This window comes from Stomoxys calcitrans, chromosome 3 (genome assembly GCF_963082655.1).
Source record: "Stomoxys calcitrans chromosome 3, idStoCalc2.1, whole genome shotgun sequence".
NCBI lineage: Eukaryota > Metazoa > Arthropoda > Insecta > Diptera > Muscidae > Stomoxys > Stomoxys calcitrans.
In genome coordinates this window covers 107,346,838-107,370,607 of record NC_081554.1, presented here as the reverse complement: position 1 = coordinate 107,370,607, position 23,770 = coordinate 107,346,838, and the positions used below count along the sequence as shown (strand labels likewise).

General features: G+C 39.3%; 1 protein-coding gene and 1 long non-coding RNA gene across 8 annotated transcripts in view; one reads left to right on the top strand and one right to left on the bottom strand.

The window, feature by feature from the left end:
- Nucleotides 1-19,497, bottom strand: part of LOC131995723 (uncharacterized) — a 55,634-nt gene extending 36,137 nt beyond the window's left edge. The window contains exons 1-2 of the long non-coding RNA XR_009397576.1: nucleotides 19,410-19,497; nucleotides 18,997-19,310 (exon numbers count right to left, since the gene is read on the bottom strand). This is a non-coding gene — a long non-coding RNA (uncharacterized LOC131995723). The remainder of the gene's footprint in view (nucleotides 1-18,996; nucleotides 19,311-19,409) is intronic.
- LOC106089892 (uncharacterized) overlaps nucleotides 1-23,770 on the top strand; it is a 289,467-nt gene that overhangs the window by 231,815 nt on the left and 33,882 nt on the right. For all 7 annotated transcript variants that reach the window (XM_059364663.1, XM_059364661.1, XM_059364660.1 and 4 more), the window contains 3 exons: nucleotides 885-1,669; nucleotides 1,739-2,417; nucleotides 2,486-2,676. In XM_059364663.1, the coding sequence (XP_059220646.1) occupies nucleotides 885-1,669; nucleotides 1,739-2,417; nucleotides 2,486-2,676 (1,655 nt within the window). The remainder of the gene's footprint in view (nucleotides 1-884; nucleotides 1,670-1,738; nucleotides 2,418-2,485; nucleotides 2,677-23,770) is intronic.

The window sequence follows — 23,770 nt, the reverse complement described above, 5'->3', positions numbered from 1 at the left end:
AACGATTGGCTTAAATATCTTCTCAGACAGCCAGATAGCCATTAAATCCCTAGAGATCGTATTTCAGAGCACAAAAGCCGCCCTCGACTGTCGCAGATCTCTCAACGAGATGGCCGAACAGTTCAAAATTCCTCTGTTCTGGGAGCCGAGCCACAGAGATATCTCAGGGAATTTAAAGTGGATGAGCTTGCGAAACTATGCCGAGTCCGGAAGGCGTGCCGTAGTGCGGCACCTCCTTTGATGAGAAGTTTTTACATAGCATGGTTAGGATAGGTTCGGTTAAAGTGGTAGTCCGCCATCAGACTCACTTAGACGTTTTCGTCTATTGTGATACCACAGGAACAGAAGAAGGAAGATGCCTTCTAGTTCCTACCGTTGAACCATCCAGATCGCTTTAAAAAGCCCTGTAACTTGCGAATGTTCACATCCGCTAAATCAGACAGGTTCTCAAAGAAATGAGAACCTAAAGTGGAACTCTTTCTCTTCTTCCTCGATGTCCCTAGAGCTTTTTTTTGTTTTTTTGTTTTAAGTTTCAGCAAAACGAAAAATGAGGTGGGAGTGTTTCAGTGTTTCATATTGCAAACGAAAGTAAGTCCAAGGTTTAAAAGTAAAATTAAGCCATAAACAAAACAAAACCGAAATGAAGTCCCAATTATTATCGTTTTGTTTCATGCATACAAGTTTTGGGCCTTATTGCTTTTCCCAAATGTCGATTTATTTCGTACGTTTATTTTGTAATTTATTTGTACCTAATCCCTATTGCATAATCACCCAATTTATCTGGTTCCGTTGTATTCATAAGACGTGAATTTTAAGCTATAGATTGTAAGTACACTGCTGTAATTCCATAGGAGTATAATATTTCTCTCATTTCTTCGTAACAGACACTTGAAGAGTATGCTGAAATAATACGAGACATCATTCTTCAAAACAAATGCTCATTTGTTCTTATTCTTGACTCAGTAGACGACATAATGGATGAGGTTAATGTGGATTGGTTGCCACTTAATCTGAATGGCACATGTAAAGTTATTTTAACGTTGACGGAGAACGAGGAAAAAAATCCGATCATACAAATATTGGAGGACAAAGGAATTCCAAGCAAGTGCTTCATTAAAATGAAACAGTTTAGCACACGCCAATGGCAAGATGTTCTCAGTACGGGTGGAGGAGATTATTATGCGGCCAACGGAGCGATAAAAATACCGCAAGAATGGAAAATCTTAAACGGCAAGACGCCATTCCATGCAAAGTCGCTGTGGTGGTTAGCTTGGCTGGGTCATAGTTCCATTATAATGACAAATATAAAAGAAATGATGGAAACAATTTTGCAGGTTATTGAATCGAAATTTTCTAATGATAACGCCGAAATATTGATGTTAATATTGGCTGTATCTCAATGGGGCATTCGGGAATGCGATTGTATTGATATATTCCAGAAAACCATTCAAACCGATTCCAAAGCAGCATTTCGAATATGGTCGAGGTTTTGTTGGTTAATGGGTCCAATGCTCATAACAATTCGAAATATAAGAATAGCAGACAAACAGCTACGGCATGCTATTTTGTCAAAGTACCAGCATAAACATGCACAAATTCATCAAATTATTCGCGATTTCTATGATAGACAAGATGCATGTTTCCAACATTCGAAAGAATCAAATCCCATGTACGTGTCCGTGTTTTTGCCCACACATATATAAAATATGATTTACTAATTCAGTCGTTTTTATTCCAGTTATAACACCGAGAAATTTTTAAAATTGCCTTACCATCATTTTTACAGCATAATGGAGGATCATACAGGAACTAACAAAATCGACATACTCGTTCACTGCTTTTACTTTACTGAGCTCCAGTGGATGGCAAATAAAGTACACGCAACAGGAGTTGAAAATCTTATGAGTGATGTTCTTATATGTGAACATTTTGTTAAAACTTCCGTGCGGTCGTACATACATATCCAAATGCTTAAAACGTTTTTGTGTCAATACATGCATGAACTTAATTATGATGGATTTCAGTTTTATACACTATTCAAATTCTATTTAAAGTCTCGAATTCGAGAGGATCCATCTGTAAATGACGACCAAATTATACGTTCTTGGCTCGAAGCAACCAATGAATTGGAAATTCCATTCCTAGATATTATTAACAAGTCTTTCGGCGAAGAGGTAAAATCGCAAAGAAAAAGCTTTGATGCTTTGGTTAATTTACCTCATCAAGGATTCTTCATTGCATCTATAAGTACTGAAAGAGAGGAAATTTGCGTGTGGGACATTCGAAAATGTACTCGTGTTCGTGTACTCAACGGTATATCTCAACCAACTGCCATATGTCCCTTCGGAGCCTATGATGCGGCGGTGTTATGTAGAAGAGAAATTAAGGTAATCAATTTGGATGAAGGCAAATTCAAGGTAAATGGCAGTTTAAACAACTTGGGCAGTTCATTTTAGTTATTCTAATCTATTTAATATATTTAAAGGTAACACTCAAAGGTGTAATGAATCAAAAAATGCCGTTTTTCGGCTTGCACGATCAAAAGCATCTAGTTTGTCTTTCTCGGAACCGCATGTATGTTAATTTAATGAATTTGGAGTCAGGCGACTGCATAACCACCTTCAAAGCAGGAGAAGACAGATTTCTCAATTCTCTTCTTGTTTCAGGAGATGGCAGGTAAATCTATATTCTTCGTCATACATACATACAATAAGTATAGGGTCTTTCAATAAGAGCGCTACAAAAGTTTTTTTTTAATAACAAAAACGGTTTTAGATATCAATGAAATTCTTTATTCCTATGAAAGTGCATTTGGTGCCATAATGTATGGAACTCTTTTGCATGGCCACCACGGGCACGTTTACAGAAGTCCAGACGCTGAACACAATATTGGACGGGTTTCAAGAATAAATTGGCCGATGCTGCTGCAATCTAACTTTCGATATTTGTACGAAGTTCATCAATCGTCACTGACTTGTTGACATAGACCCAAGATATGACACCCGGTAGAAAACAGCAAAAAGCTGAGTACAATTTTTTCTCGCTAGTACACAAACAACGAACAATTTTGCGAACTAGTAACATATTCAAAAACAGAGTTGCACTAATCACTGATTTTGACAGATAGGGCAACTGCCATTAACTGTAATAAAAGAAAATCGCAAGATTAGATATGGCCTATGCAAATAGGCCATAGACTGAACGTAGCCTCACAGGAAATAGTCTAACGGCGTCAAATCGCACGACCGAGGTGGCCAATCGACTGGACCAATTGATCCCAAATTTTTAAAAATAATATTTCCCCATATTCAGCCTTTAACAATAATATATTAAGGAGCTGCTGTCCACAATCATGGAAACAGGCAAGAGCAGTCCCGGTACCGAAAATTAATCAAGAATTTAGACCTATAGCCATGCTTCCATATATTTCGAAGATACTTGAACACCTTTTAAACAAACAAATTTCGCAACATATTGCGGATAATTCACTTTTAACCAACCTCAAATCAGGATTCTGGCCGAAGCACAGTTGCACTACTACACTTTTGAAAGTTGTTGAAGATATAAGAAGAAATTTTGACAGCAACAAAATCACTTTTCTGGTTCTTTTAGATCATTCTAAGGCGTTTGACTCTGTTGACCCAGTATTCTCTGTCTTATGTTAAAACATTTTTATACCCTCCACCATAAGATGGGGGGTATACTAATTTCGTCATTCTGTTTGTAACTACTCGAAATATTCGTCTGAGACCCCATAAAGTATATATATTCTTGATCGTCGTGAAATTTTATGTCGATCTAGCCATGTCCGTCCGTCTGTCCGTCCGTCCGTCCGTCCGTCCGTCCGTCCGTCCGTCCGTCTGTCTGTCGAAAGCACGCTAACTTCCGAAGGAGTAAAGCTAGCCGCTTGAAATTTTGCACAAATACTTCTTATTAGTGTAGGTCGGTTGGTATTGTAAATGGGCTATATCGGTCCATGTTTTGACATAGCTGCCATATAAACCGATCTTGGGTCTTGACTCCTTGAGCCTCTAGAGTGCGCAATTATTATCCGATTGGAATGAAATTTTGCACGACGTGTTTTGTTATGATATCCAACAACTGTGCCAAGTATGGTTCAAATCGGTTCATAACCTGATATAGCTGCCATATAAACCGATCTTGGGTCTTGACTTCTTGAGCCTCTAGCGTGCGCAATTCTTATCCAATCAGAATAAAATTTTGCATGACGTGTTTTGTTATGATATCCAACAACTGTGCCAAGTATGGTTCAAATCGGTTCATAACCTGATATAGCTGTCATATAAACCGATCTTGGGTCTTGACATCTTGAGCCTCTAGAAGGCGCAATTCTTATCCGATTGGAATGAAATTTTGCACGACGTGTTTTGTTATGATATCCAACAACTGTGCCAAGTATGGTTCAAATCGGTTCATAACCTGATATAGCTGCCATATAAACCGATCTTGGGTCTTGACTTCTTGAGCCTCTAGAGGGCATAATTCTTATCCGATTTGAATGAGTTTTAGCACGAAGTATTTCGCCATGATATCCAACAACTGTGCCAAATATGGTTCAAATCGGTTTATAACCTGATATAGCGGTCATATAAACAGATCTGGGGACTTGACTTCTTGAGCTTATAGAGGGCGCAATTCCTATCCGATTTGGGTGAAATTTCGCAAGACGTTTTTTATTGTTACTTTCAACAACTATGTCAAATAAAGTACAAGTCGGTTCATAACCTGATATAGCTGCCATATAAACCGATCTGGGATCTTGACTTCTTGAGCCTCTAGAGGTCGCAATTATCATACGATTTGCCTGAAATTTTGTACGACGGATTCTCTTATGACCATTAACATACGTGTTCGTTATGGTCTGAATCGGTCTATAGCCCGATACAGCTCCCATATAAATCGATCTCTCTATTTTACTTCTTGTTTTAATATTGAACCTTGTGAGACACCTCGTGTCAATATTAGACCCTCTCCTTTTTTCTTTATACAGCAATGACCTTGCCAAACATTGCCAAAAATGTTCAACTGTACATAAGTACGTCAGCTGAGAAAAAAAAATGATACCATAGTTCGTCTGAATAACGACCTTGATAGTATTAAAGCGTGGGCGAATGCGAATGGCCATCTATTGAATCCATGCATAGCCATTTCCAGAAATCGCGCTATATTGCCGCTGAATATTAACATTGCAATTAATGGTTTTGCAAAAGAAATGGTGACCTCAGCGAGTAATCTTGGCGTAGTTTTTGATGATAAATTATCATGGGCGAATCATATTAACTTATATATATCCTGCCAAAACTTTTATATTCTTGTGAATTTTTTCAAATTGTGATACAGTTCTTAAAAATAAATTACATGTTGCCTATAATGATGTTTCTAGATATGTTTTTGGTTTGCGTAGGAGAGATCGGACTTTGTCAAACAGTTATATGGTGTCGCTTTCGATGAAAGCTTAAAATACGTTCGCTGCTGGCACTGCACAAAATAATATACACAAATAAGCCGTCTTATTTGTCTGCTATACTTCGTTATGCTAATTCTAGTAGAGGCAAGCAAGTGATTCAAATACGACACCAATATCGCATTTCAGAGCAACAGTTTTTTATCAGTGCAATACGCCTCTGGAATACTCTCCCCAATAATGTCCAAACTTTAAGTAACGAAAAACAGTTTGAATCTTCGATTTTTAATCATTTTTAATCTTCTTTTTCTAAACAATTTATGAACAATTCTAATCAGTTTAACCATTTTTTATATAAGCTAAATAAAATGTTGAGCTAATTTATTATTTAATTCCACCCCTTTGTTGATACACTTTGTTGAAATGCATATGTACTTAAAATTTATTATTTAGTTATTTTGTAAACGAATACCTTCCCCATACTTTATAGAAGACAAATACAAAATTTCGTGAAATTACACGTTCTCCAAACATTTTTTCTAATAAATTGATTGTGACATTCGCTGTGTGGCTTAAGGCGCCGTCTTGTTGTAACCACATGTCCTCTAAATCCATTTCATCCAATAGGGGCCAAATATTGGGTTGCCGAAAAAGTAATTGCGGATTTTTTAAAAGAAAGTAAATGCATTTTTAATAAACCTTAGAATGAACTTTAATCAAATATACTTTTTTTACACTTTTTTTCTAAAGCAACCTAAAAGTAACAGCTGATAACTGACAGAAGAAAGAATGCAATTACAGAGTCACAAGCTGTGAAAAAATTTGTCAACGCCGACTATATGAAAAATCCGCAATTACTTTTCCCATTCAAAGTAACATGCCGGTCTTGTTCATCATGGAAGAAATACAGCCCAATGACGCCGCCGACCCATAAACCGCACCAAACCGTAATTTTTTTGGGATGCAATGATAATTCATGCTCATATTTTGCTCTCTGACGAAGCCATTCAGCCAGAAATGAGCCTTATTGTAGTGCTCTTAACGTTGAAGACACTGGCTGCGAATTTCGGTAGTCCATTTTAATAATTTCGACTCGTTGTTGGTTCGTGTATCTTTTCATCATGAAATGGCAAACCTTACTGAAGAGAAGTGTCAAAAGAGTGGCAAAACAATTTGGCGTCGTTTGCTGTCCCTATCGGTCTACTTTTATAGCGTACCTGTCTAAAACCCCTTTATATGAACTTAATAGTTAAGTATAGTATATGGATATTGTATCCTGTAGTGCCATTCACGACTATGCTTAACAAAAGCCGTTTAGTTAAAAAGCGAAAACAGAAAAATATACTATTTGGCATTCTGTATCGACTTTTGCGTTAACCGATAACGTTAAAATAAGCTATTTTGGTTGACGAATAAAAATTGTGTATCAACTTTTTACGATAATCGACGTCGGTAAATCATCTGCATCTGTTTTGGTTAACGAATAAAAAATCGCTTTCTAAACGAAGGAAAATTATTTGGTGATAATGATAACTTGGTTTTAAAATAGAATAAGAAAAATGTTAGACTATAGGTAGGTAGGTAAAATTAGTTCGCTGTGGAAGTTTTCACAATACATTGTTTCCCTTATTGTGGAAATCACAAAAAAGTGTTTGTTTTTTGCAATAAAAAGGTCTAGGTCTATTAATTAGACGTCTTCCCATTCCTATAGGCGAACCTTCGTTGTTTTATAACCACCAACCAAGAAGAATGGGGGCATACTCATTTTGTCATACCTTCATACACATCGAAATATGCATTTCCAACCTACAAAATATATATTTTTTTCGTTGTAGTAAAATTCTAATACGCTACAGTCTTTAACATGTAGAAGCGTTCGGCCGGGCCGAATTTTATATACCCTCCACCATGGATCGCATTTATCAAGTTCTTTGCCCAGTATTTCTTTATAAGGATAATGGATAGAAATCGCCATGATACTTGAGCCATATCAGGTTATGGAGCGATTCGGTTGAAAAGAGGATGTAGATATTAATTCGCCCGTGCCACTATGGACATACACCTAAGCCAGTAATCTGCTTGTTGTGCGCTGTAAAAACTATAAAGTAACCTCTAAAGAGGCCTCATTGGAGTCCACCGTAGCGCAGAGGTTAGCATGTCCGCCTATGACGCTCAACGCCTGGGTTCGAATCCTGGCGAGACCATCAGAAAAAATTTTCAGCGGTGGTTTTCCCCTCTCAATTCTGGAAACATTTGTGAGGTACTATGCCATGTAAAACTTCTCTCCAAAGAGGTGTCGGAATGCGGGACGCCGTTCGGACTCGGCTATAAAAGGGAGGCCCCTAATCATTGAGCTTAAACTTGAATCGAATTGCACTCATTGATATGTGAGAAGTTTACCCCTGTTCCTTGGTGTAATGTTCATGGGCAAAATTTACAAATTTGCAACCTCTTAAAAGAAAAGATTTTGACCATACTTGGTATTGTTGTTGGAAGTCATAACAAAACACCTCGGATAAGAAGTGCGCCGTCTGGAGGCTCAAGAAGCCATTATCCAAGATCGGTTTATTTGGCAGCTATATCGAAACGTGGACTGATATGGCCCATTTCCAATTTCAACCGACCTTCAAAAGTTTGCATGCTTTCCACAGACAGACGGGCGGACATGGCTAGATCGACTTTAATGAATTTTTGTTTGTTGCTTTTCGAGACGTGCTCAATGATCGGAGATGAAAATGGAAAAGGAAAGCCAAAGATAGCAACACACACCAACCAATATGGGGCGCGTTTCGTCTTTGGTTGGAAGACTTTCAACCATATTAGGTGTGATGGCTTCAAGGGCCGTGCGTTGGTATGTTGTATTTGAATCGTATTAATAGCGAAAATGCATCTATGATACAATTACCGCATTAACCCCACTCGACAACCCTGTCTATTAGCTGTACTTTTTCCCAATGCATGTATTTTTGTGTAATGACAGACTTTCTTTCTGAGGCAATATACACCTCTTCCGTACTACACATGATTTTGTTCATCTGTTGGAAGTTTTATTGATGGCTTCGAACGCTTCACAACGGCAACGGCTCTCGCTGTTGCTCCGTGGGCCCAGGTTCGAATCCCGGCCAAGCTCTGCCGATTTTTTTTTTAATTTTTCAAGTTTTTTTTTCCTTAAGGGCTTTCTCTGCCTTTCGTGATGTCTGCTTCGTGTTCTGCCATTCGTATTTTCAGTTTTCGTCGAGTGGTGCCCACATAACACATACTTGCCATTGAACGTCAATTCGTAAACTACATTGTCTTGTTGGAGTTTGTCTGCTTTGGTAGTTGTTGTTGTGAACAGCTTTGGTTTGTTTCTCTTTCGAGACGAGCTCAATGATCGGAATGTCAAATCTTATTACCGCAAATGACCTAAGGCTCAAATGAACCCATGCTCAAAAGAACTAAGGCGAACAATGGTATATGGGTCTAAGAACCTTTGCTTATGTCGATAAGGGCAGCTTGTTGATGGCAGTTATCGACAAGGGAGAAGAACAGGGCTGCACACCTAAGAACGATTGGAGTGGAACAGTCAATGGATACTCCGATGCTATCTGCATACTATGATGTCCTTGCGAAGACGTCGGGGCCGATACAAATTTATTGCTTTCGATGATCAACGCTCAATTGAAATATATCGTTGCGCCCTGAGAAGGAAGATATACCTTTTAGACCAATGACACACGCTTGTATACCAAGTATTCCCTCAAAAATGCCGAATCCACACTTAGGAGACTAAAGGAAAGTAATCCAATCTTTCAATTACCTACTGGAACATTGGTAGATTGGATGAAGCTTTACTCCGGCTGTCTCGCAGGGCTCAACAAGTCTGAAGGAGTAGTATCCTACGGATTCAACAAGTTGAGACTGAAGGTCTTTAAAAATGGTGTGGTTGAGGAATCAGTAGACGACTCAGCAGTTATTGGTTAACACTTGTCTGGGGAACTATCGACCACATCTCCAAAGTATGGCGGATTGCAGGAGACTGAAAGTCCTCCTGCCTCGATCAAAACAGACGACGCGGGACCCGACAACCCTGTGTGGTGGTCATGCGGTTGGATTAGTCTCAGGGTGTGCGCCAGCAGGAAAGGGTGGAAGGTACTTCGACAGCAGCAGCTAGTAAATCATCTGAGGTGGAATCGTCCACACCGCAAGTGTCCACTGCTTTCTCAACTGACTTTGGATGCGAAAGGAAACTCCTCATGACAAGATTCAAACGAATCTTGTCTGCAGATAAACCTCCACCAATGTAAGGTCCTGTAAAAGTCCGAACAATTCCTGGGTAGAATTCTGCAGCTCCATAAAGGCTCTAGGCTAAGGAAGATCCTATCCTCGAGACCTCTTACGGTTGGATATATACAGAGGTTTCGATTCTCTTAAGTAGCCAGGCCCTGATGATGTATCACCGGTTGAATTACAAGCTCTGTCCGACCGACTGGCACCTTTGCTTAAGGAGATATACTCTGCGTGTATCAGCATGTTGTATTTATCTATGGCAAAAGTTATTTCCATTCCAGAATCGGGAAAACCTTACCACACGTTCTATCGTCCTTTATGCTGAAGACTCTAGAGGTGCTGATAAAAACATATCTTAGGTCAAAGATCCCTGGATATTGTCTGTGTCGACAAGAGCATGCGTATTGTAAGGGCAAATCCACTGAAACTGCCCTTCACGACCTAGTCGCCTACACAGAGTGTTCTCTCGCTGTCAAGAAATACACAATGGTAGCATTTCTTGACTTTAGAGGTGCTTTCAATAATGAAAACCCGACGTCAATCACGAAGAAGGCATCAACACTATCGTAGGGAAATTTATTAATAACTCACTTACTAAAAGATGCATTAGGGCAGGCTTTGGATCTAGACCACCTCAAAGAGGTGTACTGTCTTCTCTACTTTGGAATATAACCATTACCAATATATTATTGTCTCTGGAGTAAAAATGTGTAAAAGTGGTCGCGTATGCTGATGAAGTGGCTATTGCGGCACTAACAAAGTAGGCTTCCGAATGTAGTCAAGGCAGAAGTAGTTGTTTTCATCAGCAGGAGATACAAGTTACCTACAGTGGCATATGTCTCCTTGGGAGGAGCGAATGTTCCATTTACAAAAAGCGTAAAATACTTGAGTGTTTTGCTAGACATGAAATTGATCTTCAAATCCAATATTTTGGAAAGGGAAACAAAGGCAACTCTTGCCCAATACACCTGCAAGAGAGCTATTGGCAAAAGTTGGGATGTTAAAGCCACGTGCGATGCACTGGGTATATACTGCATTTGTCAGACCTATAATGCTATATGATGTTGTAGTCAAGTGGACGGCGCTTTAAAACTTCACCTGCGGTGTGTATTCATGAGGATGACATCATCCGATGCACCGAATTTAATGCTACACCTAATGCTGCGACCACTGCTGTGAGGGAGCTTTTCCTTTGATCATGCGGCCCCTTCGAACACCGTTTTATCCTAGATACAATGCCCGATGTTCTAGGCAGTGTGGATTACCCATTGGAACTACAATATCCCTGTTCGAAACCAGACAATCAGTTGGGCTTAGGAGTGTACTCTGAAGATCTAGAACTGGTCATATCGAGATGGTGTGTATCAAGCTGAGATCCTTGCAATTAGGGGAGTGGTGGAATGCCTAAGATGTAATGTCATTACGACAATGTATTTCTGAATTCAAACACCACCCTAGAATGTTGCAGATCTCTCAACGAGTTTAAAATCCACCGGCCCGGGGTGCCGGGCCATTGAAATATCCCATTGAATTATAGAATGGGCGAACTTGCGAGACTAGAAACTACCTTACACATTCTAGGGGAACTGGAATCTGTGGGTATGCCTCTTGCGACATGTAAGCTAAGTCTACGAGCCAGTCCCGAATAGCAACAAATGATGACTCCCAATCTAGACTTGAAGAGATCAACCGCCTTTTTTCGCAGAGGTCTCAGTCATAATGTCCGTCATGACAGACCACTGTCCGATAGGAAAACATGCTGACAAACTGAAAACATGCTAACGACTTTTGCCGAAGCTGTGAGGATGTCGAATAAGGAGAGACTATAGAATGTATGCTTTGTATGTTTCCCGCACTGGCAGTCAGAAGGAGTTCCACTGTAGGTTTTCTTTTCTTTGAGAACTTGTCTGATTAAGCGGATATGAACATTCGCAAGCTGTTGGTCTTTTCAAAGTGATCTGGATGGTTCAACGGTAGGAACTAGAAGGACCAATACATTATTTAGTACTTTCACTAGTTGCAGTACCTAAAAGATCGTTACTGTCTCGACTGTATACCCAATTAATGTTTCGTAAATTAAAGTCTCCGAGATCGTTCGATTTTGCCGACTCAAATGCACTTAAAACATACGACGTGTGTTTGACATATATATCAACGCTCGATCTAGGTGGCACACACTAAAATGTTAGAAAAATTTTAAATTCTTAGGAAAAACTCTAACAGCGACTATTTCGATGCAATTCAACAAGGGAAGAGGAATCTCTTCTTCCGTAAATTGAGAAATATCATTACGATCACGTCTAAAAATGTTAATACATTATCTTGAAGCCATGTCTGAGTGAAAGCAATTATACAGTGATTTAAATCAAAACTATTAATAAACAGACAAAATCACATAGAATTAAGCCTATAACCTTTTAATATACAAAGGTGTTGAAGTTAGTTTTTTGAACGAGTGCTTGGCAAATAAACTACATCGCTTTTTGGAATTTCCCTGTTTACAATTGAATCTTACTGCGATTGTCAGCACATTTAAATTTAAAAACTCAATCTCATGATTATAGCCAATCTTACTTTTAATGTAAAATTATTTCCTGTTGCACATATGAATGAACTTTTGTCAATTAAACACCAAAATAACAATTATTCCATTAAAATATTGAGAAGGTAACTCACAAACAACTTTGAAATTAATTTTTTGTGAAAGTTTTTCAAATCATATTGTGCGCGAGGTTTTTTTACGAGTCCTCTTTTATGTAAGATTTTATTTTGTTGTAATAAACGCTCATCAAAATATGATACAGGAATCTGTGGTTTTAAAAAATCATCACCCTAGTAGATACACTTGTAAAGGGAGTATCCAGAAGATTGATTTTCAGAATTTTCGTTTACCACAGAACGGACAGCAATGTCAGACGGCTTCGTTCTTTTGAGCAAAGAAATAGAAGGAGATTGAAGAAACTGATCCAAACGGGTAGATTTATTTATTATTTGTTTATATTTGTTTAACTTTTCCATGACTGAGTTGAGTTCAAAGGTTATTTTATTAAACTCCAAACGTGTAGATTTGAAAATGGTATATAATTCGGCATCATACGATCGGCATAGACCTTTTTTTTTCTTAGATTGTCAACAGTTCGAACGGATAATTCAACACATTTGTAGTAATAAGAGTCCAGAGGGAGCCAACATGATACCATCGAATCGTCAGACGTCGAGCTTTTGCAGTTAACTTTTGAACAACTCATTTTAACAAATTTGTTACTTTACCTGCATGGATCTTGAATGTAATTGTTTGTTATAAAAGCTTTATCACAAATGTGTAATAAAAGTTTTTTCACATTAAACAGCCAAATTTTAAAATACTGTAGAATACAAAGCTTCTATGTAGGAAGAGGCAGTTGTTATGTGAAGAACATCAGCAAAATATTCGAGGTGGTGCTTAATAATAAATATCGATAGTATCGATAATAATAAATATCGATACTACAATCGTTTATTTCCCATCATCTATATTTCAAAAAAAATGAGAAGTAAACATCAGGAGATCGATTTATATAGAAACAATATCAATGCACAGACCGAATAAAACCGATCCGTTGGAAGTCAAGAGATAAATCATTGTAAAAAATTTTGGCACAATCGGATGAAAATTGTGCCCTCTATAGGCGCAATGAGTACATTCATTGTCGGATCTCTTATATTTGTTCAATTTTGCAAAAAATTTAACTTTGCCTATTGTATCGATAGGATAAATATCAATTGATATTCAGACAAAAAATAAAATGTCGACAGTGCCATCGATATTTTGCCAGCCCTAGTGCTTAAGGTAATGTTTGTTGACATGTATGGATTAAAACAAATATTTAATAATGTGGCGATTGGGCAATATGGGTATTAAAAAAAAGATATTTAAGAGTGTAGAGAATGAATTTAACAAGTTTAGCCCTAAGCGTGTGAGGGATCGTCCACCAAAAAAAAAATCCAACAGGACATGTTTACCGATATGGGAATCAAATGAAAGGTATTTAAGAAAAGTGTACGAATTGGATGTGACAGTTTTGTCCTATTTGGGACGCAAGTGTCTGGAGAACCGACCCTTCAAAAAAAAAACCATCTACCCCGCAAACAGTCTTATAGACCTACCGGAACTATATGTAACTCACACAAATACTTCTTATTATAGTACGTAGGTTGGGATTGTAATTGGGCTGTATCGGTCCATGTTTTGATATAGCTCCGATATAAACCGATCTCGGATCTCGACTTCTTGAGCCTATAGAGGGCGCAATTATAATTATGACTTTCAACAGATTTGCTAAGTATGGTTCGAATCGGTCCAAAACCTTATATAGCTCCCATATAAACCGATCTCCCGATTATACTTCTTGAACCTCCAGATGTCGCAATTCTTATCCGATTTTTTGCAGTGGCTTCTCCTACGGCATCCAACATTCATGCTAAGTATGGCATGAATCGGTTTAAAAACTGATATAGCTCCCATATTAACCTTCCATATATGTGCCAATTATGGTCTAAATCGGTTCATTACCTGAACTTTGTCAAATGGATCATGGTGCTTTCGGTAACCACCAACTAGAGTAAGTTGTAAAGCTTCTTCCTCCACAAGCGTTAAATAGTAAAAACATATTTCCCTTGTTCTAATCCAACTTATCCACCAATGCGAATTACAACAAACAAAACAATTTCGCAAACTTATTTTCTTTTACACTGCAACGTTGCAACGGTTGATGCTGCCAATGCCCGTGGGAATGTCTTAAGTCTATGCGTCTTGTGTGTAGACAATACACTAAGGGTTGGTATATGCAGAGAAAGAGAGAACGAAACAAAGTAACTCAGTCTATCCACAGCCGTGACGAGGTTAAAACGCAAAAGAAGTACGAACGCCATTTTATTCGTTGCCAGATTTTTTTAAAAGGGTTCCCCAAAATTCCAAATAAATTTTCTTAAAAAAATTCTCAATTAAAAAATATTTTTCCCCTAAGAAAATTCTCACTGATTAAAGTTTTGTTTTATAACAAATTTAAATTTTATGCCCACAACTAAACAATTGGTACATTTTACAATAGTTTTGTCATTGTAAGTAATAAACAAGGAAAAAGGCATTAAGTTCATCATTTATGAATCCACAGCAGCTTTATCTAAATATAGTCCGATCTCCACCATATTCAAAAAGGCTATGTAAGGGTCTAACACAACTCATTGTATCAAATTCATCGGTTAGAAAATGCACCGATCGGAGATCGGTATATGTATATGACAGCTATATCCTAATATAGAGCGATCTGAACCATATTGAACACAAATGTCACAGTCCACTGTGTCAAATTTCAGCGAAATCGAGTAATAAACGTGCTTTTATTGTCCCAAGAAGTTAAATTGGGAAATCGGTACATATAGCAGCTATATCCAAATATAGCCCGACCTTGACCATACTCGGTACAAATGTCGAGGGACCTAACGCAACTCATTGTGCTTATTTTCAGAAAAATCGGTTAATAAATTCACCTTTTATGGTTTTAACTTCAGTTCGGGACATCGGTATATATGCCAGCTATATCCAAATCTGGACCTTTCTGGGCCGTATTGAACAGGGATTCCAAGAAGCCTAGCTCAACTGGCTATACCCAATTACTTCGAATCCCATGGCAGCCGGTTGTACGCACCAGATAGACCCTATGGAATCCTTCATCGTAAGGGCTGCCGCCTCAGTGTATGCGATCGTCTTTTTTCACGGAGTGCCTTCTCCGCACGCTTCTGGTCCGGGATTAAAAAGAACCCCAGACCCTGGTTCTATTCGGTTTGCCAGAACCGCCTCCATCATCGGTCGGTGTCGTTGAGGTGTAACCGGTGCATGGAGTGGGTACATTTCCGATCTCGTTCTGGCTTTACATCACTACGGGTGTAAAGTCATACTGAATATGTTGCAAGGTGCAGTGCGAACATAGACAGCAGTGGGTCACAAGTGTCGTCGTCTTCGTCGTCCCCTTCTGCGTCCTCGTCGTCGAACTATGCAATATACGCAACAGCAGCATCCCAGTCCCAATATTGCTAGGTCAGTGCCGGGAAGTATATCATTATTGCAATTGAATTGCAACGGTTTACGTGGCAAGACTGAAGAGATTGTGAATTTTATGAATCGGAAGGAGACAAAGCTGACCAACACCAGTAGCTTGCACAGTTGTCACGGATACAATGTGCTACGTAACGATCGCACTAGGAATGCAAGTGGGGGACTGGCCTTCGTGGTACACCATTCCGCGCAGTATGGACCCATGTCGCCTGCGCCTGGCGCTCGGTTCTGCCGAGATAGAGCTATACAACGGGTACATACCGCCGGATGGTAGCTGTGTCCCAATTAATGACAAAGCTTACAACCCCGACATAAGAGGGTTACCATCTGGCCATAATCGTCTGATTCTAGGGACTTAAATGGCTGGACACTTGGAGCAATTTAACACAAGCTCCTGTTTAGGCAATTTGTGGTCTACTGTCACTCTCGAACCCCGGTAGACGGGACGACAGGACCTCAGTCACTTGAGGCGACGTACCCATGATTGATCCGAAGAGGTGCCCCCGGTTGTTCAACCGTCAATTTATTGTGCATCCCGAGAGTGACAGGGCTTGGAGGAGAGCCATTCATAATTTACCGTGGACGAAGTTACGAATGTCATCCGTGGCGCCAAGGCGTCGGTCTTCGACGGAATCTCTACACTGATGCTTAAGAATCTGGATCAACCTGTAGTCAAGTGCCATACGACTGTCCTGTTTTTGAACACTCAACCTGTTTTTGAACACTCTTATAGTTCCCGATGTCTGGAAGTTGGAAAGGCTCCGAGTATGGGGGAGTCGTACAGACCGATCTCCCTACTCTCACCAGTAGCCAAGACGCTTGAGGGACTACTCCTCCCGAGCGTCGTTGGGGAATTTCTATTCGCTGAGCATCAGCATGGATTTCGAAGACTGCATAGCATGCTATCACCGCACACATTTGCCGTGGTTTCAATCAGCCCAGGCTATGTGATAGGACGGTCCTCGTGGCACTGAACCTATCGAAGGCATTCGACACGGTCAGCCATGCTTAACTCTTTGAGGACATCGCCATTACGTCCCTCTAGCTAGTCCTGAAACGCTGGGTCGCGAATTATCTGTGTGATCGCCAGTCATTTGTGGAATTTAGGGGTAAGAAATCGAAACACCGTAGAGTGAAACAGGGAGCTCCCCAAGGCGGAGTGAATCACCGGCAATGGTTAACCTGTACCTATACTCCATTCCACCGCCTTCAGATGGCATAGGGATCGTATCATATGCGGACGATTGTACAATCATGGCATCAGGCCCCACACCAATTGATGACATCTGCAATAGGTTAAACATCTACCTCAAAGAACTTGCCTCTTATTTCGCTGCATGAAATTTGAAGATATCAACCACCAAATCTTCAGCCACATTGTTTACTACATACACGCATGAGGTGCGTAGGGAGCTGGAAGTGATGGTCAACGGAGTGACAATTCCGACCACCAAGTGTCCCAAAATACTTGGTGTCACATTTGACAGATCTAACAAATTCTCCTGACATGCCACAGCAATTAGCGATAAACTCCACTTGGGGCGATGACAAAGAAACCTTGTTGATAATATACAAAGCAATTGGCCCGTCTGTGATAAGTTATGCAGCGCCAGTGTGGTCCCGACAGTTTTGTAACACGCAGTGGAATAATGTACAGATCTGACAGAATGCCGCCCTACGAACTACGACGGGATGTCTCCTCAATTCTCATGTGGACAACCTCCATCAGAAGACAGAGGTCCTACCCGTGCGTAGACATAACTACATGCTGTCTAAGCAATACTTTCTGGGCTGCTATTGCAGAGACCATCCAAATCATCATCTTTTGGATACGTATTTATCGCCCAGAAGCCTTAAGGTAGATCTACATGATCAAGAGCGTGAGGTCCAGCGCTACAAGAGAGAACCTCTAGATCAAGCGGGTCTAGACAACATTCATGCAGACACGGTAGCAGATGCTATGAATAGCTACCGGGTGAATGTGGTCCTTGGAGAACGACCGCCTCCCATTGCACCTAAAGAAATTGATCTCCCCCGGCAAACCAGGGTAGTTCTGGCTCAGTTACGATCCGGCAGATGCAGCCGTCTCAATTCCTACAGAGCAAGGATTGATGCCAACGTGCAGGATGTATGTTTCGATTATGACCGGGGACCACACGACACCTGTTTAATTGCCCAGCCAGACCCACTCGTCTCAGCCCCAGATCTCTCTGGACGCAACCCATCTTAGTCGCAGAGCTCCTGAATCTGAACACTCAACAGAATCAAGCAGACGAAAGACAAATCACAACACACTGCTACTACAACAACTACGAAATTGGACCAAAAAAATGCGCCTTTTATGGGCTTAAGACCATAAATCGAGCGATCGGTCTAAATGGCATTTAAATCTAAATCTGGAATGATCTGGGTCATATTGATTGATCAAAATTTCAGCGAAATTGGATAATAAATATATCTTTAATGGACTTAAGTTCTTAAATCGACAGGTCTGTCTATATGAGGTCTATATCAAGATAAAGTCTATCATAGACCATCTTCGAACTTTAATTGCCTGTGGACAAAAAAAAAAGAGTTTGTGCAATGTTTTAGCTCAAATCGTGATTTCAACGGACAGACGGACGGATATAGCTAAATCGACTAAGATTTTTACAACGATCAAGAATATATATACTTTATAGGGTCGGAAATGGATATTTCGATGTGTAGCAAGCGGAATGACAAAATAAATATACCCCCATCTTTCGGTGTTGGGTAAAATTCACTACGTGCAAATTTCAGCCACGCTTGAAAGGTATAACAAAGTATATAAGTTGTCATTCATCCACTCAGCCCAAAAAAAGATTTTTAACATGCTGAGAAAATTAGAAATACTTAAAGAGAAAGTATTTCACACATACAGTCACATTTTCATTTTCGGCATTGCAATGCATCGCTGCTTTAAAAACATTCCTTTACCTTATAAAGGGCGATTTTTTATAAGCGATAGGAATGTTTTTCAAAAAAAAAAAAAAAACACGATTAATGCCGCCAATTGACCGGTCTCGAACGAGAAATAAAATTTTCACCGAACTCGCATCTCAATATGTCCATTGTTATGCGTGCTGTGTGGCATGTGGCACTGTCTTGTTGAAACCACATGTCATGCAAGGCAAGTTCTTGCATTTTGTGCAAAAATAGTTAGATATCATCTCTCGGTTGCGCTCACCATTCACAGTTACGTTACGATTCACATTATCTTTGAAGAAGTACGGTCCAATGATGCCACCAGCCCATAAATCGTACCAAACTGTGGCTTTTTCTAGATGTATTGGTAGCTCTTGCAATGTTTCTGGCTGATCTTCACTTCAAAATCGACTATTCTGCTTATTTACGTACCCATTGATCCAAAAATGAGCTTACCATAAAATGGAAGAAGCGCGATGAGCTTTCTTAGCAGAGCACGCAATTTAATAATAAAATTCAATAATTTGCAAGCGATGTTCGTTTGTAAGACGATTCGTGGTTAAATTGTATACCAAACTAAAGATGTTTGATGAAGAAAGATATAATGTATACAGAAAAATTTAATGAAATGTTAAATTAAATGTATGCTTAAAAATTAATTCGTAATGTACGTACGTGTGTAAAGTGATTAATGGACCAACTTTGTCCTGAACTGGGCTTTCAAACTGTTCGAAATCTGAGGTCAAAAAGTTTTTAATATTTTTGAATAAGGAAAAATTAAAAAGTGAAAATTTCACTAAAATAATTTAACAATATTTATCCTGTGATATAAAATTCAACGAAATTTTCCCAAACCTAAAATTTTAATGAATTTTTTCCCAAGTACACAATTTCGATGAAGTGTTTTGTTAAAACACTCCACAACAACACCGTGAAGTGACGCCCTATATTATTGCTGCCATGAGACGAGAGTCGTAGACTGAAACACCTTGTCTCTAGGTTTTCTCCGGTGGATGGGAGGCTAGCCACAATCCGCACAAAGGCCAAATTCTTCGACATCTACCTTATTCGCGCCCATGCCCCGACGGAAGATAAGGACAAACAGACAAACGATACTTTCTACGAGCCCTAAAAAGAGAATATGATCACTGTCCCGCCCATTTTATGCAAAAATAGGGAAGGAAAATACCTTTGGCACAATAGTCGGAGGCTAACCACAATCCGCACAAAGGCCAAATTCCTCAACATCAGCCTTATTTGCGCCCATGCCCCGACGGAATACACTGACGAACAGGCAAAGGATACTTTCTAGAATGATAATATGACCGCTTTCCCGCCCATATTATTAAAATCGTTCTGGGAGATTTTATTGCGAAAATACGGAATAAAAATACCTTTGGCACAACAGTCGAAAACTTTCAATGATGGATTGAAGCTAATATGTTTTACCGCTGCAAAGTACATAGTAGTTAGCAGGTTTTAGTGTGGCGAAAAAGTACGATCTAACACTTCACGGAAGATGGACGTCGGAAAGCTGCTGCTACACGCTCCTCAATTAAAATAGGAAAGAACCTCTCCGAAGCGTTTAATACCAAACAAGGTTTTAGACTGGAAGACAGCCTATCGTGTGATCTCTTCAATATTCTGCTGCAGAAGATTATACGAGATGCTGCTGTGATTAGGCATGGCACACTACTCATAAAAGAATATATGCTACGCGCTTATGCCGACGATATCGATACTATGGGTCGGTCACCGGAAGATGCAATTGCAGCCTTTAAAAGTAACAAAACAGATTCAACGAAAATAGGTTTGTTGCCACGCCACTCACAGCCGCCCCTGCCGAACGAGGGGACCACCTCCCATTACGAACTACGGAGGGTAAGTAGAGGGTGATACTGGTTTAGAAATTTCACAGAAAGCAGATGAGGCAGTACTTGGAGTGCATGAGAGAAAAATTCACGAGCTTTATAACGTCGATGGCATTGTTAAACGCATTGAAATACAACGATTGCGTTGGATAGGTCATGTTGTCGGAAGAAGAAGTTATTTGAAGGCGACTATGGTGGTACATGCAAACCGGAAAGACCAAGAGCCCGATGGAAAGATGAAGTGGTGGGAGACCCACGAAACTTGGTGTCAGATATTTTAGAAGGAGCATAGAACATCGAGTCGTTCGGAATGCTTTTTTACGTTTGGCTTATGGGACATATGTTCTGTCATAGCCAATTTAAGTAAGTAAGTAATTTTTCTTAAAAAAATAGTAAAGCAAATTTTTTTGGGAATTTTTCAATTAAATCGTAAAAAACATAAAAAAAATATTTTAAAGAAAATTCTTAAATACAAAATTTTTTGATGTTTTTCTAATTTTTTTTTTAAAGAAAAACTTTCAATAAGAATATTTACAGACAAAATGTGCATGAAATTTTCTCTAAAGACAGAATTCCAACGATATTTTGTCTAAAGATAATACATTAATCAAATTCTTCTGAAAGCAAAGTTTAAAATAAATTTTTTAAAAAAAGTGTTAAGGAATTCTTTCTATTGACATAATTTCAACGAAATTTTTTCTAAAGACAAAATTTCAATGACATTTTTTCTAAAGACTAAATTTCAATAACCTTTTTCTTAACACAATAGAGGGTATATTTCGTGATTAGAGAACAAAAACAAATATTAATCATCGAGATCGCTTTATTTTTCATTAAGATCTATGCACTTTTGCATGCGTTTGAACCAATTGTCGAAACACTTTTGTCACTCTGATTGAGGTATCTCCAAAACATGCATTCTGAACGCATCAACCGCTCATTTTATTTTTTACGTACGGGAATAAAAAGAAGTCAGTTAGGAAGTCAGGACATTACGGCAGATGACTCATCAAATCGATGTTTTAAGTGTTCAAAAATGCAGTTGTTTGAGAGCTCGCATTGTCGTGGCGAAGAGTTTTCTTGAGTTATTGCAAAACAACTGGCAAACAAATGGTTGTGTACCACTCAGAACAGACCAACCTTGTTCTAGTGATACGATTACGATACGTCCAGTTTTTCCAAAAAAATAGGCTATCATTTACTTGGAAGTGCTTTGTGCGTTTGCAACTTCTGTTGGATTTGGCTCATCATGAAACCCCTATCACCTGTCACGATGTCATAGACGTGTTTCAAAAAACCGCGATCGTGTTTTTGTAGCATTTCTTTCGACCAATCCATACGAGCCTTTTTTTGAGCGATTGAAAAATTGTGTGCCATCCAACGCGAAAAAAATTTTTTGACGGTCAATAGTTCATGCAATATTGAAAGTATGCTGGTCCCACTAATGCCTAAAGTTGTCGCAATCTCACGATAAGTCACATGACGATCTTGCAATATCAGTTGGCGCAAAGCATTTTGGAACAACAACTGATTTTGAACGACCTTTACAAAATTCGGCTTGGAGTGAATTATGCCTTCGGCTGAATTTACCATACTATCGATAAACACTGGTCCTTGTGCTTCATCGCCAAAATTGAATTATATTGGTCGTGTGCAGTTAATCCAAGTCGAAAGTTGTAAAAAATAATCGCACGAAAATGTTCACGATTTAATTAAATTTTTTGGGCGAGATGAATCTTTCAAATTACTGTAAACAACATAAATAACGCTCGTATGTCAAAACGTTCTGAGTACGTATAACCTCAAAAATGTCAAGCTTTACGATGGAGCTGTCAGTTAGCAAATTGCAACACAAGGGTCGTCCAATCCCGAAATATAAAAGGCAACCTCGTTTAATAATGAAATTTTTGAGAGATTTCAATGACATTTTTTCTAAAGACAAATTCCAATGAAACTTTTTTTAAAGACAAAACTTCAATGAAATTTTTTCTAAAGACAAAATTTTAATGAATTTTTTTGAATGTAATTTATCTGTTGAAACATTTTTTTCTATTGTAGGTTAGGTTAGATTTAAGTAGCAGTCTGTCAACAGACTCACTTAGACGTTTTGGTCCATTGTGATACCACAGGAAAAGAAGAAGGAAGATGCCTTCTAATTCCTACCCTTGAACCATCTAGATCGCTTTAAAAAAAGCCCAATAACTTGCGAATGATCACATCCGCTAAATCAGACAGATTCTCAAAGAAATGAGAACCTAAAGTGGAACTCCTTCTGACTGTTCTATAGTCTCTTCTTCTTCGATGTCCTCACAGCTACTGCAAATTTTGTTGCTGGCAACCTTCAGTCTGTCAGCATGTTCTCCGATTAGACAGTACCTGTCATGACGGACACAATGACTGAGACGTCTATTCTAGCCAATGACAGCAAAGCCGTAGACCTCTTCAAGTCTAGATTAGGACACATAGTTTTGGAATGCTCACAGCCCCCTCTTTGTGACCATCTATCATTCGTTGTCCTTTGGGCCTGGTCCTGAAAACTTAGCTTACATGTCGCTAGAGGCATACCCACAGATCCCAGTGTAGGGTAATTCCTAGTTTCGCAAGCTCATCCACTTTAAATTCCCTGAGATATCTCTGTGGCCCGGCACCCAGAACAGGGGAATTTTGAACTGTTCGGCCATCTCATTGAGAGATCTGTGTTCAGAAATGCGATCTCTAGGGCTTTAATGGCTGCCTGGCTGTCTGAGAAGATATTTATGCCAATCGTCGTAATGACATTATATCTTAACCATTCCACCACTTCCTTAATTGCAATGATATCCGCTTGATACACGCTGTAGTGGTTGGGGAACCTCTTCGATATGACCAGTTCAAGATCTTTAGAGTACACCCAAAGCCTCCTTATAGAAGTCCATGTAACTTCTGTTACCAGGGACATCGTAGTTCCAATCGGTTCTATCAGGAATAGTGGCACAGTACTTTTTATCAAAAAGCGGCTCAAGTAGGGTGCAATCCATACTGCCTGGAGCATAGGATATTGTATCAAGGATAACACAGTGTCCGTAGCCGCCACATGACCAATGAGAAAGCTCCCTTAACCTCACAGCAGTGGTCGCTGAAATTTGGGTAGCCACAATGTCCAGAGGCATAAGACGTAGCATTAAA